Source organism: Linepithema humile, chromosome 3 (genome assembly GCF_040581485.1).
Source record: "Linepithema humile isolate Giens D197 chromosome 3, Lhum_UNIL_v1.0, whole genome shotgun sequence".
In the NCBI taxonomy this organism is placed as follows: domain Eukaryota; kingdom Metazoa; phylum Arthropoda; class Insecta; order Hymenoptera; family Formicidae; genus Linepithema; species Linepithema humile.
Genome location: NC_090130.1, coordinates 8,230,526 through 8,246,735, shown reverse-complemented (window position 1 = coordinate 8,246,735; position 16,210 = coordinate 8,230,526). Strand labels below are relative to the sequence as shown.

The 16,210-nt window shown below is 43.3% G+C and overlaps 1 protein-coding gene across 2 annotated transcripts in view; it reads right to left on the bottom strand.

Annotated features, from left to right (window-relative positions):
* The window catches only part of LOC105676622 (protein FAM135A), a 32,108-nt gene that overhangs the window by 6,210 nt on the left and 9,688 nt on the right, over window positions 1-16,210 (bottom strand). Inside the window, exons 2-16 of one of the 2 annotated variants that reach the window (XM_067351657.1) lie at window positions 8,525-8,802; window positions 8,367-8,443; window positions 7,341-7,554; window positions 6,403-6,537; window positions 6,161-6,190; window positions 5,732-5,816; window positions 5,459-5,653; window positions 5,241-5,375; window positions 4,875-5,115; window positions 4,024-4,710; window positions 2,513-3,462; window positions 1,614-2,413; window positions 774-1,089; window positions 324-573; window positions 14-241 (exon numbers count right to left, since the gene is read on the bottom strand). In XM_067351657.1, the coding sequence (XP_067207758.1) occupies window positions 14-241; window positions 324-573; window positions 774-1,089; window positions 1,614-2,413; window positions 2,513-3,462; window positions 4,024-4,710; window positions 4,875-5,115; window positions 5,241-5,375; window positions 5,459-5,653; window positions 5,732-5,816; window positions 6,161-6,190; window positions 6,403-6,537; window positions 7,341-7,554; window positions 8,367-8,443; window positions 8,525-8,601 (4,420 nt within the window). In that variant the 5' untranslated portion in view covers window positions 8,602-8,802. The remainder of the gene's footprint in view (window positions 1-13; window positions 242-323; window positions 574-773; window positions 1,090-1,613; window positions 2,414-2,512; window positions 3,463-4,023; window positions 4,711-4,874; window positions 5,116-5,240; window positions 5,376-5,458; window positions 5,654-5,731; window positions 5,817-6,160; window positions 6,191-6,402; window positions 6,538-7,340; window positions 7,555-8,366; window positions 8,444-8,524; window positions 8,803-16,210) is intronic. The other variant, XM_067351658.1, reaches the window with a different exon arrangement.

Here is a 16,210-nt window from a genome sequence, read left to right as displayed (position 1 = left end):
TCAAATGCGATACCTTGATCCGTTGGATCTCGCACGGCGGCCTTGCAGAGCTCGATCCGAGCGGAGTGCAGGGGCACGTATCGATCCTGGGCGCTGCCGCACAGCAGAACGTGCTTGAACTTCTGCAGATTGCTCTTCTGGCTCAAACGGAACATGAAGGAGCGTCTCACGTCCGGCGCGTCCTTCATCGCCAGTTGCAGCAGGGATCCGGACTTCTTCCACTTCTGCATGAACCACATACCTGCGCGAATCGATTGAAATGTCATTCCCGAGATACCGAGAGACACGGGGGTTTAGCGTTTGAGACCGCATCTCGGACTTACCCGCGTTCACCAGACCGCTCGTGTTGTAAAGAGTGCCTAAATGGGGTCCGCTCAGGCTGAGGAAGGTGTGCAAGCGTGGAAGAAGCGGACGCAGTTGCGGCCGCGTCAGGGCGCTCCGGATGATTATGGTCCCAAGAGAATGCCCGATGAAGCTCACCTTCTTCGGATTCATGCCCGACGATCCAACGTGATGGAGAATCTCGGCAACTAACCGGTCGGTCATTGTGTCGAAGTCGGAGAAAGTGTCGCCCTTTCGTTACACAAATGACATTGCGCAGTGTGAGACGCCGATATATTCTCAATTGCGATTTTTAATATCGCATATAAAAAGTCCTCTTTGAGAGATTTAAAAATAAAATAAAATAATTATAATATAGAATAAAAAGCAAGTATCGCATCATTTGTTAATGCGATTCAGCATTCTGTTCCAGCATCTCGACCGCCACTCACCTGATTTCTCTCGGACATCAGGAAATACAAATTCTCCCCAGACAGACCCAATTCCAGATATGTCTTAACGAGACGGAGATCGGCGGCGTTTCCGTCGAGGCCGTGGACGCATATGATGAGGTGCACCCCGTCCGGCGAGAAGAATCGATTCTCGTCGCTGACGTAGAAGTACGGCAGGGTCGAGGCCAGGGTCGGATAGTCACTAAGAGGCACATGCGATCTTAATGGTTGAACCGACGACGAGAAGTTCAGAAGGTCACCGTATCCGAGGGAATGGGCACGCTTATGTAAACGCAACTGTGCTTCCTTGCGTTCTCTAGAGGGGGATAAGGTAGACAGAGAAGAGAACTTAACTACGGAACGGAAAGACAGGCGGAAACAACGCGGAAGCGAAACATAAGCGGCACTTAGCGCTCCTAGCGCGATCGTCATCCTTTACATCGCGCTATTAAAGAGTGCGGTGGGAAAAAAATATTGGAATAAAAAAAAAACGCCACTAAAGCGTAATCATGGTTTCAACAAACCGAGTCCCAGTGCTCGCTAAATCACTTGATCACGTCACTTGAAATTCATTTCGCGATAAATAAATTGACATTAGATTTTCAAGAAAGAAATCAGATACTATTTTCTATGTTCTATGACAGCTCGCTTCAATCCATCGAAAGTGGTATATACTTTAAATCGGATACAAAATCTATGATTTTCACGTTCCATCTATTTGGCACGCGAAAAGCACGTCGACGATTTGAAATTGTGTTCCGCGAACACCAGACCTTAAGGAAGCAGTTCTAATCGGGAGGGCAGAGATCGTGTCATCATGCGCGAGAGAGCTCGACATACCTGTAGATCTTCCCCGAGAAGCTCATCTGTCGCTTGAACTCTTCCTTGCACTTCTTGAAATTGATGAAGTCGTCCTGCGTGGACTGCAACAGCTCCTTGCCCTCCTGATAACAGTCGAGGCAGATGTCCCGCACGCTGGAGTAGGGAGTCTCCCTGTCCCGATCGCGGTTCCGCTGCGGACTGCAGGGCGCCGTCTTATTCTGCCTCGGGCTTCTCGTCTGCTTCACCGTCTCGTACACGTGATAGAGCGGATTATCGATCTGCGCCGGCGGGTCGCGGAACTCCTCGGGCGGCGGCGGCTCGTCCTGGAACATCTTGGGCGGCGGCAGCCGCACCTCCTCGTACGAGTGCTCGTCCACGCTCTCCTTGGCGACGGCGGAGCGGTCCTTGCGCGGCACGATCTTCGACAGCTTCTGCCGCAGCTGCTCGCTGGACAGCTTCGCCTGGTTGCGGCGCTGCTCCGAGCTGGAGGTGTCGCCGCTGCTCACCCAGCCGGAACACTCGGACGTGAGATTGCTCGAGCTCGAGCTCGGCGTGGGGCTGCTCGGCCGGGTGGACGGCGGACTGAGGAGATTCGGTATCGCCGGCAAGTTGTTGCTCAGACTGTCCTTGCTGTCGCGTATCGGCATGCAGGGCAGCGAGACCGCGCTGCGCGGCACCACGACCTTGTTCTGGGCGACCGGCACGCTGGCGCATCGCAGCCTCTTCACGCCCGGCGGCGGCACCGCCGCGCTCGACGCGTCCGACGGCGTCGTGCCGTTGGTCGTCGGCGCCTCCATGGGCGACTTTACAGGTTCCATCTAAACGGTGAGAATTCAAAGTTGCAATATCGAGATGCATAAATATCATTTATTAATTTTATATATAAATTGCACAATTGATGACGCGCGCTCTTTTACCTTCAAGATAATTTTGTTGTTGTTCTCCACCTCGAGAACGCTCGTCGCGGGCGCCGGAGGGAGGTGTCGATATTTGGGCAAGGGAGCGACAGCGGGATCCTGATACGCCAGCGGTGGCGGCGCCGGCTTCCGGTTCCTGTGACTGCATTTCTTGCTCTCCTCCGCCGGGTGATCCGTGTCGAGAACGGGCGCGGAGTGCGGCCTCCTGTTGTGCTTGTCCCTTCTTCTCTCGACGCGGGACTCCCTCTTCGGCTCCGGCTTCGGAGCTATCACCTCGTAAATCGGCTCCTGAGGCGTCTCCGCGGTCTTCTTCTCGCGTCGCTGCTTCTCTTCGTAGTTTTGCGCCGCGCTGCTGCGAGACTTGGTCGATCGTTCTGTTCTCCTCCGAGCCGACGGCCGGTCTCGTCGGAAGTCGCAGCACTCGTTGCGCTCCACCGCGTCGAGCAGTCGCTCCGTGCTCTTCGGTCTCTTCGGCTTGTCCATCTCGTCGCGGGTTCTCGCGCTGGTGCTGCCGTTTGTGCGATAAAAGAACGAGTCCGTGGTGCTCGCGTAGTAGTTGGATGACGATTTTTTGTTGAGAAAATCGGCCAGCAGCAGATGACTGCTGCCGTTCATGGATTCTGGTATCTCCGGGCGACTTCTGTGCGTCATCGATGTCTTACCGAGAGTGTGATATCTGCGGCTCTCGACGCCGTTCGTCTGACTGTACTTGCCACCCGTCTGATGTCCGGACTTTCTCGACTTTCCGGAGTTCCCTTTGTAGGTGATTCTGTCCAGCGTCGCCGTGTGCAGCGGCTGACCGTCGTACAGAAAACTGTCGCCGTTTATGTTCGCCTTGGCGGGTAGAAAGCTACTTTGGTCGTTTGTGGTCGTTGGCAGCGGTTGGCGTGTTCCCAGATGATGACTTCGCGGCTCCAGTCGTATTCTCCTCGTATCGAGGGAGTGATAGTCTGCACCGAATACAAGAAATTAATCAATTTGTTCTCGCGATTAATTTCTCAACGTTATTCCATTATTTTATTTTTTCTTAAAAAAATATACTATAAATAAATTAATAACTTGATGTTTAGGCTCGCAAATTTCAAAACGATGGAATAGCAGGAGGATCTCAAGCCAAAGAAGATTGTAATTCTTGATACTTTTTATTCAAACCAATGTTTTAATTAAGCAGTATACGTTTCGGCTGATCTTTCAGCCATCATCAGTGCTACCCTTACAAACTGTTTCTTAGAAGACAGTAAATTTAATTCGTCATTAATAAAAACTTTTATGAAGTGATCACGAGAATGTGATTGCGAGAATTACTTATTGAGATGTTGATCGAAAATCACCATGTTCTCAACTCATATAAATATAAATAAATATAAATAAATTAATGCTCGGACATTCAAATATAACTTTTTCCGTGTAAATCTGTTCGAGACAGATTGATCGTCGACGTGGAATCGAAAAATTCGGAGTGAAACAGAGCTGATCCGAGAGAAAGCTGCTGGATTTAGATATTTCTGTACCTTCCAGCATGTTTCCCGACTTGCTCTCCGGCAAGCAATCGGGCAGCTGACTGAGGTCCAGAGCGCCCATGCAGGTCGGCACGGTGAGATTTTGATCGCAGGACTTGGACGACGGTCGGTAACCGGGCAGATGTCCGCCGGGCGGTAACTCGGGGAACATCGCCGCCAGCAGCGAGGTGATGGATGTGGACTGATAATCCGACTGCTGCTGATGCTGCTGCTGCCGATTCGGAACCAGCATCTGCGTGGACTTGGCTCGAGGCAGAGTGATCACCGGCGTGGAGCCGAGGGATGGATTCGGCGCGGAGCAGGCCTGCTGGCCCGAGGGCGGGAAGAGGGTGCTACTGGACGGCACTGTCGACCGCGGCCTCCCCCTCGAAGGCACCGTCGCGGGCGGCGTGACGTTGCGACCGCCGCCGCGCTGCCCACGCGGGAACAGCTGGGTCGACACGGATCTAGGCAGGGTCTTCGGCGACGTTCTCGGCTGCAGAGGCGCCACGAGATCGGGACCGAGCTGATCGAGGGACTTGCTGTGCCTCGCCGGAAGCGTCGAGGGCATCAGCATGAGGCGGGCTTGGATCGAGCCGATGTCCTGCGCCGCGCCCTCGCTCCTCGGCGACCAGATGCCCACCGAGCGCGATTCCAGTATCGCCGCTATCCCACAGCTGCAGTCGTCCATACTGGGAACTGCAAAGATTATTTACTGTGGTGTCCGAAAAATTTATGGCAGTATATTTCGGATTATTCATCGTTCTCGCACAATTACATATTAATTATTATTCCGAAAATTATATTCTGCTGTAATATTTCAAGCTGCTAAGTCGCTCCGATGTGCATCGCGACAGACCTACCGCTGTTTCTGTGCCTCTGCTGCATGTCAGCGTATTGATCCTCAAAAATCAAAGGCAACGAGTGAAGATCGCCGTCCAGCTCCGGACAATGGACAGGTAACGGCGGCAATGACGCGAGATAACGCGATCTTCGGGCAGCCTCGCTCACCGCTTGATAAGATTGATAATTCGCGTCGTAGCAGCCCGCTGCCGATGTTCTTGGATTTTCTAATACGAAGAAACCTTCCGCAAACCGTTTTACCTGAAAGTGATTAAACGCGGGCGATCGAATAAAGTTGCGTCAATGAAATAAAATTAATTGGATGAAATAAATTGAATTAGTATTGAATTCTTAATCATCATCTAATAGCTGATTATTGTATTTACTCTCAGTTGATGATGAATTCGTGCTAAATGCTCGTGAACCTCTTCTCGGCCGGAGAACGCTTCCAGAAATAACTCCCAGAGAACGATATTTTGTGCGCAAAGTTGGGCTATGTCAGCCTCTTCGGTGTCTATCCACTGCAAAAAGCGAATGCGATAAGGATTTGAAGAAGAATCTTCATCTGAAAATTGAAAGCGTGCCACAAGGTGAAAAATCGAACCTTTGTGATCTTTTTGTGCGTTTTCTGTGTGAGCTCGAGCGCCCTTTGTTGCCAGGAAGGGAGAAGCCGCGCCAGATCAGACAGATCGTTGAGCAAAGATTCTCTCACGGCCAAGAGCAATCTTGTGACCTCTTGCTGGACGAGTCGCGCGTTTTGTATCCTCGTCGCCGATCCGACGCATCTCGTCGTGGTCTCCTGAAATAATCCGCGGAGTTAGATTTATCGAACAGCAATGTCGTTTTCACGTAACAACACCGATGATCAAACACTCACAATGTTTCCGAAGGTCGTCGTACTGTTATCGCCATTCGCCGCCGGTTGCTTAAACTGTAACCAGGGTTTCCCACCTCGTGGTGCACTGCAATTCGATCAATTTGTAATTAAATAACTTGTAGATTTGTTTCATTTTTAATATAAATATCAATTTTTTTTTTTTTTGAAAGCTAGAAAAGAACTTGCACCGCATTTTATTTAATCCGAGCAGTCTTTTCGATGCAAAACGCATTGTAATAATATTTCTGTACTGTATTGTTTTTAAAATTGTACAAAAATTAACACACAAGCGGCGCATTATAGATTCAAACTCAAGATCAAGTTGATTGGTTGAGGAATTCAAAAGTCGGGGCAGAGATCATAAATTGCGCGACTTACTGGCGCGCGAAAAGTTTAGTTCTGAGTTGCTTCAAAGTGTCAAAAACTCACCAGCTTTGCACTACGTGCAGTATGCTCTTCCTGCGTTTCGCCGAAGTACGCGACCATGAAACAGAAAGAAGGTTTCTCTTCTGGAATAACGTCGATTATACATAGAACAGTTGTCTATTATGTGGAATAGTATGTAATAGATTATAAATATAGAATCTAGATTATATATAGAATATAGATTATGTATAGAATAGCGCAAAATAAAGAGTTACAAAATGCGAGCGCGATCAAGCGATACTGACTTGATGTAGGGTTGATGAAGCGCTACAAGACAGGCGTGGATCGTGATGGACACCGCGGCGAGGTGAAAGTAATCGAAAAGCACTGGCAGATGGTAGTGAAGGCCCTTCGTAGGTGTAAAGTTCAGCTGCAGTGCCCTGAAAAGGAACGTCCGTCAAATCTCCTATCGATCACGCGCGGACTCGATAGCGACTTCCAGTCGAAAACCGTCATCGATCAACTCGGCGCGGATCCGCACAATTTGTGGACAAATATCCCAACAGATGTCCGATAGCTGTCTGAGAGACGTTCGAGAGATTAAGTCATCGTTTAGACGTCTTTACGAGCGTCGGGAATTATGTCGCCCGTAGTAATTTTCTTCAACGGAACCTTATTAGATCCGCGTCAATTTTATCAAGTCTTCCCGGCGACAATCAGTTTTAGAACTTGATGAAAGAGTCACTTAGGAACGTATGTGACATTCGAAAGGAGGTACGCCGTAATTGAGCTGCGCGAGTGTAATCCAAATGGCTTGCTCGTGCCATGTTCAAGGAAATTTACATACGCGAAAATAACCTTGGATTTAGGTTATTATTAAACACTTTGAATAGTTATTTTAATCAATACATACTTAAAATAATATCGTTTTCTTATTTTAAAAATTCCTATTTTTCTGCGTTTTAATATTACAACATTCTACAATTAATCAAACTCTAAAATCATAAAATAATCTGTCGTAAATAGCCCAACTTAGTAATCTTTCTCCTTTAATTCCACCACCATTCGTCTTTCTCGATAATTATTCGCAGGCTTACGTATCGCGTTCCCGAGAAAAAAAATCACAAACAAGAAATAAGAATTGTACGGTTGGCTGATTGTCCAGATTGTCCAACCCTTGCGTGTTATTACTAGTAAAAAAAAAAAGTGTACGGACTTTTATGTCAGACGGCAAGACGCTCACCTCGAGGACACGCAAGCCATGTTGCCCGGCTGCGTCGGCTCGCTGAACCATAGCTCGACGCCTAGATTGAAGTGGGTGCGCGACAGGGCCTCCTCAATCTTGTGACTGTGCACGAGCACGTGCGCTCGGAACAGCACGGAGGTGCCGAGTGTCACCTCTTCGTTTTTATAGAGAATCTGAAAGCGCTTACTCGTGCCCGGTCTTTCCAGCGAATCTGCAACACAACGAGTGTGCGCTTGTCCGGCGAATTCCTTGCTGTTCCTCCCCAAAGATACGAGCGACAGATCGATCGAGCGGGAATCAATGAATCTAGCAATGACTTTCGCGTGATACAACCAAGAATTTTCAGCAAAATGCGAAAAATAAATCACGAGCCTTTCACGCTCACGCAAGACTCACGTGTAAAGCTCGCTTTAGACGATCTATAATTCGCGACAGAATTCAAGATAGAAATCTATCTGTAATTTTGTGTAATGAAAAATATCTGAAGAATCGCGAGAAACACCCACGTATAAATACATGATATAAGAAACTGACGACGAGTTTTTTAATGTAATTTTTGACAATTTCGACTTTGCATCGTAATATTTCGATATAATTTATCGGGCATTTGCAAAAATAAAGATCCTTTTGTTGTATAACAACGCGTGTTTCGATTGATTGAGTCTTAATTGATTCACGCATTACAAAGATACTTCGCGCACATACTTGATATAAATATTTTGTTTATGCGAGATTCTGATTTTTCAAATGCTAGATTACACGGTACATAAAATTACAAATAGAATTCTATTTCAATTTCTATATCACAGTGGATCGTCTGAAAGAAGCTTTAGAAACAGAAATGTGAAAATGCCTAAGATTAAATTTTAAAATAGAAAAAACTTTGGTCGAAGAAGGGAAAATGATTGCTAATAAAAAGACTTGTAAGATAAATATGTGATAATTATAAAACAAATAATATATCATGCGAAATAAAGTATCTGTATTGCAAAGACTTGGTACTTCAATCGATAAAGTACTTACGGTTTCGCGGTTGATTAACCTCCACCTTGACTGGTATTTTCGGTGATACTCTGAGAGCAGTCCGGATCTGATAGTACCTGCAAGACACAGAACTCTCTTAAATGGAACACCTCGGCGGCCGATCGCGCGGATACGAGCGGCGCGACCGTTAATCTTACCCGCGCTGGAAGAGATCAACATTGTAGAACTTGCAGAGCTCGAGGGAGAACTCGAGGGTGGCCTGTAGATCGGTCATCTCGATTCACACGATGGAAGGAACCACCCCCGTCCCGCGCTATCCCGGCACAGCCACTAATCGCACGAAGAACAGCTTCGCCCAACACGATGACTTGCGAGCACGAACGCTTCTGGGCTTTGCCGGACTTCTCGGCTCGCTCCTCCCATCCTGAGCAGCTAAAGGTCGAACAGGAGCCAAAGTCTCAGCGCCGAAGGTCCTCTGCAACATAACAGCGTAATTATTGTCGAAAGTGAACCCATCACTATTATTTGTACACAGAAATAACGTATCTCTAAAATCGTGATTACTTTTTTTTTTATAACTGTATCAGCATCTCAACGATTTGTTACTTTAATGTTAGTGTGAATTATGCAGGACGTCGCAAAATATTGAATAGCTGTTTATTGTTAAGGACATGCAAGAACAACCCGGAAAGCGCTTTCCATATTTCACGATGTATGCACCAAGAAGAGTGGAAGCCATAACCGTCTCGTTAAAGTTTCATCGCTACCTGTATGATATTCGCCGTTTCGCGGCGATAAAAACATAGACGGCGGTCCGCGCCTACGTTTGCATATGCCATAAATAAATTGGCGACAGCCAAGTTGGCTAGTCCAAATATAGTTGAGAACAAACTTAGTTACTCGACCAATTAATTTCTAAGCAGCTCATTACTGCTTCATTACTGCATCGAGATTCCGCTTATGGCGATAAATATTTGCAAAACAACGACCGGATGTGTCCCGACGTGACTCAATAATACGATGGCACAGGAAAAGTTTAAATAAACTCTTCTTTTTGCGTGAACGAATCAATGAATCGATATATCGAAGGCCAATGTAATCCACCGCTTTGATGTATACGTGATGTTCGTAGTTGCGGAAAGTATTTCACGGTGATCTGCGTTTCACTGTCAAGGACGGTCAAAAGAGCGTGCACGCGAGTGCAATTATCCTAGTCTATTGTCTTGCTTTGTGCGCGAAGGATCAATGACCAACCGGTTAAGTAACTGGATTTTCTCGAAGGGATGCGTTCAAGGAAGAACGGCCATAAATTGACAAAAATTTAATAAAAAAAACCCAGCCACGGAAATGTTTCGTATTAAAAGTCAATTTACTTTTCCACAGCTTAAATTTCATATAACAAAACACACACATATAGCTTTTCAGTTCCAAATGGATCCTGCTTCCAGAAATTTTATTTTTGGTGTGTCAAAACACTTTTACGTTCAAAATTAAAACGTCACGAAAAATAATAGTCTTCTATCGTACATTTTTTTCCCTAAAACGTCAACTTTAAATCCACTGATCCTTTGACCGTCCAATAAAATTCGCGAAATGTATTTCACATTATTTTTACAAATATCAATACTATGTATATTTTATTTAGGATTATAGTCGCTATATCACTACGCTACACCTCTCCGTTTATCGACCACGCACTTTTATTATTTTGTTTTCCGTTCGATATAAAAATGCGCCGCAGTTTATTGCCTTTATAGTATATCATGCTGCAATCGTAACGCGGAAAAACTGATTATTTATGGTAAATGGACGCGGTAATAGTTGGATAATTTACATAAAACAAAATAATGACGCGTAATTGCACGCCGTTGTTAAACTGTTAATTTGAATGTGTTTAATTAGTCAGGAAAATACCAATATAACGATATATCGAAATATTATTTACATATAATTTTGATAAATAAGCAAAGATACGCTATCAGCAGAACAATCTCTGATAAACCAATGAAATACGATATGATCTGAGTGTGCCATTATGAATATCACATATACCCTTATTACTTTTTATCGATACCAACTATATACACACGAGCGATTGTTTCATCGCGACAATCTCGCGCACGGCGAAGCCGTTCTGGACTGCGCTTAGGGGGGAAACTTTCTTAATTTATGCTCATCGATATTCCCAAGGCCGGTGTATTTTCCCGACGTGCACGACGATGCTCACGATGCCGGAAAGTGCTTCTTGGCGAACGCACTCCATTGCCAAGGCTGCTCAAAGGCTGCGCGCACTCGGCTGCCGCCTCTTTCTGGCGCTTTTAAAATAAGAAAACGGACGACACCTTCTCTCGGTGTGTCGACACTGGCAGTTCCTCGCCGGTCCTTTTCACACGCGAGAAAGAAAAAAAACGCGCTGACACAGATTTGTATATGTTCGTTGCACAAATGTAGATCCGAAGACATCAAAGTTTCTATAGACAAATTTCTGGATAATAATTTTATAAAAGAAATGTCAAACTTGGGCCTTAATAATAAAATATTATTAAAAATGTAAAATAGCTATGTTGACCCAGAGCCAGGTGTTAGATGCTCAAAAAATAATAATTAACCAAATTATCAATTCATACGTTTCGGCACATTTATTTTGGCCATCTTCAGTGATAACATAATAGAAAGTAAACAATCGTTACAGAGGAAACATGAAAGAATAAAAAACAAATATGCTCCGCAAGGCCAACGCATATCGGTTAAAGAATTTGAACGCTCATTATAATATAAAATAAAATAGTAATCAATTAATAATTTTATATTAAAAAACGTCGAATACAAATAGCCTTTTCAATGGATCGTCTGAAAGTGAAACAATTTTAATACAAGATCCGCTCACATCATCGCGCGCCGTTACGTCGATCACATTTGCCCGGGAATACTCACAGCTGCGCCGGTGAAGCCGGGGCTTTAACGCACGCGATTAATATCACGATCTCTCATCATCGTTCGCGTCACTGCCAAGGCCGCGCGAAGGCCGGGCATAGCCCGGAAACCGGCTTTTCCAGCACATTTATCCCCTCGGTGCGAGGATCAACGACCTTGGTCTTAAACTAGAGTGGAACGTTGGGGAAGCCTGTTTCAACGACACTTATTGTCGTTATGTAAGAGAAATTTGTCCTCTCGAGTTAACATGTAATAAATTGTATTTGTGACGATATTTTATTGTCATCTTATCGCTAGAATTTGAAACTGAATTTCTTTTGTGTTATGTTGAAAAAACAACAACAAATTTTAATGAAAAATTGTAGAATACTGGCTGTATCTAAAACAGCGTAATCCTCAAGACAGAAAAAGACGTGGCTTCAGATCTATTATTCGCTACGCTGAAATGCGGAAAAGTTCGTTTTTTTCTTTCCTTATAAACCGCAGAAGTCCGCAGGTTATTTCCAAGTTTCACGGTCTAAGTAAAGTTCATGCAATAATTTAAAGGGCTGGATTTTCCCTAAGTCGCGCCGCGCCGAAGAAGGAGAGGAGAGAAACGAGCGCTGGCTACAGACAGCTGCGTTTTGCCACTTTTAACTTGATCCTTGTAATACGATTACGTGTACGTGTGTCTAACCGGTCTATCTTTCAGTAACGCCAAAAGACGATTTTAAATAATAGAGTGCAATATTTATATTTTACAGAACAAAATTTTGAAAATTATATTTATATAATTTTTAAAAATTCATTTTGTTAGAATTATTTCTTTTGCAGTCTATATTCTGTCTTTTGAAAGATTATATTTAAAAAAATAGTACATTAAAGAATTAAATTTTTTTCCTCTTCCGCACTCTATATATTTTATCAATACAATTGAAATTGTTTGAGTAACACGATTATGCAAACAAGTTGCACTAGTTAAAACAGCAGAAAGTCGCTGCATCTTTTATTAAAAAAACATTCTATATTCCGCGCTACCTTTTAATGCTTTTGCATTACTAACGATTAGTTCATTTTCCATGCAAGCGCGAGCTTCAAGTACGAGTCTGTCGCTTTGATGTGTTTTATAAGTCACATGCGTCTCATTTTATTTGTACACACACTGTCGTAATCCTTTATGCGACTCTGTCGCGGGCGTTTATCCCTTCACTCACAATATGAATACGTAGCAGATCCCAGAGAGATTGTAATACAACTTTTCACGATTAAAATAAAAGACGAGAATGATATAATTATTATTTTTATATACTACTCTTTGCATCGTCTTTTTAAATTCTAATTCCTATAAGAAACCAAAGACGACATAATCTGTACGAAGTTAGCAAGCTTTGCACATTTCAGACGTGGTTTCAATTCGAATCGGCGTCAAATAATTGCATTTTACAAAAATTATAATAAAATCCAGCAGAGAGAGAAAGAGATTTGCTTAATAAGAATTTGGAAGTAAGAGCGACGTTGAATTAAAACCTCTATCGAGGCCTCAATCTGAATCGTAAATGCGAAAAGTGTATCTTCTCTCGCTTCGAGTCTTCGTAACAGTTTACCGTGGGATAAAGTCACGCTCGTGTACGTGTCAAGCGCATTTCAGTCGCGATGAGGGTTAATCGTTCGGGCGCTCTTTCGCCTCGTGTGTGCACCGGTGATATTTCTAGCCCTGAGGCCGACGCACCGTGGCCCAGTTTAACGCCTTTAAGAGATGTCGGCCTACATCGACCGACGTGCGTATTTACGTACGAGCAACGATATGACGACCGTCGCAGCGCGCTCTTCTTCCTATGCGCGGCAACGCGGATGAGATAAGAAGAGTACGTTAAGCTATACAGAAGCACAGAATTACGCAACCAAAATGCTTTTCCCTGAAAATCCGCTCTGGACTGGGATTTTACAACTTTTCTTGGTCGATCCCAGTATATCGCATTTTTCGAGAATGATGCATTAAAACCAATTTGCATATGTACTATTTTGTTTACTTTTTAATTAAAAATATTTTTAGTCGATATTAAATTTAAAAAAAATTGTTATAATTGAAGCAAACGTGAAGGATTTGTTATTATATAAAAAATTTTTCTTTGAAATTTTATTTAAAAAAGAAACATTCTAAGTTTAGCTAAAAATCTGTTATTAAAAAAACGCGCTTTGCATCGTAATTTTGTAAAAATACAATTTTTCTTCGTGTAATATTCTTGAAAAAGTCAAAAGTGAGAAAGTACGAATACGTACAGTTGACAACTTGTGGATGAAAGCTTAAATTTTGCTGAAAGTTTAATCATTCCCTATACGTTCGTGACTACTTTCGGATTTGCCGGGCACAACTTATAATTTAATTAGGCCCGCCCGGATTCTTCGCAAAGTTACTCTTTAAAGAACGAAAAACGGCGAAACTGTAAATAGACTGTACTGAAAATAGAAACGTAACTCGCGATGTTCACAACAAAATAAAAACTTTCCCGGTCGCGTGTTAGCGCCGATTATTGTGTAACATTTTGCCGGAGCAATCTTCTTCCTATAAAATTGATTTTCTTCCTCATAGACTTTGTAGGTTAAATAAAATATAAGGAACTATAAATATACCGATGCGCGCGGATTACTTCTTATATACCAAAGGTTCGTTCTATAACAGCGCAAGAAACGAGAAATTATAAAAGACATCCTGTTCCCAAGATAATAAAAAAATGAACGACCTACAGAAAGTGTCCAAGCAAGTTTGGATTCTCTCGCGTAAGACGGAAGACTTTATTCTCATTGCGTATAAAACAGTAGTTAAAAAAAATTATTGTTTCGCGACACGGCATATAGAAGTTCATCTTTTTACAGACGCCTTTACTTTCTTCCATTCCTATTTATTTTTAAAACTTTGCAGGTAACCTTAAATCCACTTCGTCAACGACCTTTCATCAGATGAATATCAAAGCAGGTTTTCCTGCGACGTGTAATCATCGAGGCGCCATCGCAATTTCGCAGAAGGCATGAATAGCGACGCATAATTAAGCAGTTTGTTTTTAATCCGACATAGATAAAATCTCCAGATATAAAATGTCACAGTTTACATCTATTTATATCCTACTGTATGATAAATAAAATATGAATTATAAATAACATTTGCAAGAAAATAAAATATTTGAAACGATTTACGAGAAACATCGAAGATATTCAATATTTTGATACCTCGAATTTCATTGTGCCTTTCAGAAATATCTTTCCCAAAATCCGCGCAATTGTTTCTCAAATAATTGCTCTTTGAAAAAGCCAAAGAATTTTAACCTTGAACGACCTAGCAGCGCCCCTTCAAGCGCCATCAAGGACTTGTTAGCTTCGCCTTTCCGTCCTTTCAATAAAATTGCGTACGCGGTCGGCGAATGAAAAAGACGGAAGTGTGAATCATCCAGCGTCACCCCACTGGCTAATGACAGAGGAAACAGGCTCTAACGAGGAAGATTGAAATTTCGTATCGATTAGCGCGTCGTTCCGCGACGAATTTCCATACCGCGCCGACCCTCCCCAGGTCGTCTACCTATCAGCCGACCGCCGCCCCTTTGGCCGGACAAACACAGGTATTTACTACTTCATCGTCTCGCAACTTTGCGTAGTTTCATCCTTTCGATGTTCAATTTATATCTTCCAACAATAAAAGAGAAGTCAGATTCAACGTTACTGAAATAAACAATAATATAATTTGAAGAATAAAATTTCCACGAGATATTTGAATGAATTTCAGAAAATATTGAAAATAATTCAACAAAATTTTTCACGCGATATACTTTTCAAAGGTTTTGTATAATTAACAGAAAAAAAAGTGTATACACTTTACGCATGCGTGTGTGTTACGTAATACATATAATGTATTTTAAAGATATCGGCTTACTTATTTATTTATTTATTTTAATTTATTCAGGAATCCCCGAAACACTTTATCCGAGGCAATCTCGCTGCATTCTACATGCGATCGATCGCAATTCGGCTTCCGTTACGAGGCACACGGGGCCCGATCGTAAAAACGTAAGCGGAAGATTCACTGAGTTTCGTGACTTTACGGAAAATGGAAAATTAATCATTTTGTCGCGGAGAGGAAGATCGCAGGAGAATCTCAATCCTGGGACTCGTGTGCCCTTTTCCGTACGACGCGCGTCCCAATCAAGCCACGTATTCGACCCTTTCCCTCGGTCGTTTCCCTCAGAGCATTTAACCCCCGACCTTTTCCCGATCGACTGCATGCACTGACGTATTTAGTCGGCCCCGGTACGTCTTTGTATCATCGAATCCCGTTTGCCGGCAGGTTCATAGTTCGCGGAAAAGCGTTTTCAAGTCAATGCTTGAAAATCGCTTCCGCGTGAAAGTTCAAAGCAAAAGTAGAATAAGTAATCTCAGGCCGAGCGGCGATTTTTATCAGGGCAAAATTGCAACTTCACGCGTGTCCCACAAATGCATTTTTCCACACTTCCCCTCTGACCTATTTTCAAAATTGCGCCCGGATCAATCTTGCGTGAATAATATCGCGCCATTATTTATGCGATAATAATTATTCGATCAATTATATTCACTTCAATTATTTACTCGATTATTTACTCAAGTAATAATTATTCATGATACACAGTGTGTACTTATCCAAGAATTATTGGAACAAATTAATATCGCTGTTGAATATTATCGAATTAATTATTTTTATCCGAATAAATTTTGCGTTCCTATAAATCTTCTTTATCGGGCACAGGATCTATTATTTAAATAAAATTGTGTCCAATTCTGATTTAGTGACACGATACCCGCGTATTTTTATCCCAACGTCGATATTTATACATCTCTCGGTCAGAAGTAGCTCGGAACAGTTCTGCAAAGATGCGAAAGCGCGCCTATACCGATGCCAGTGAATTTTTCAGCAAGCTTTCCCGCGTTGCCCTTAAAATAGCGTCACT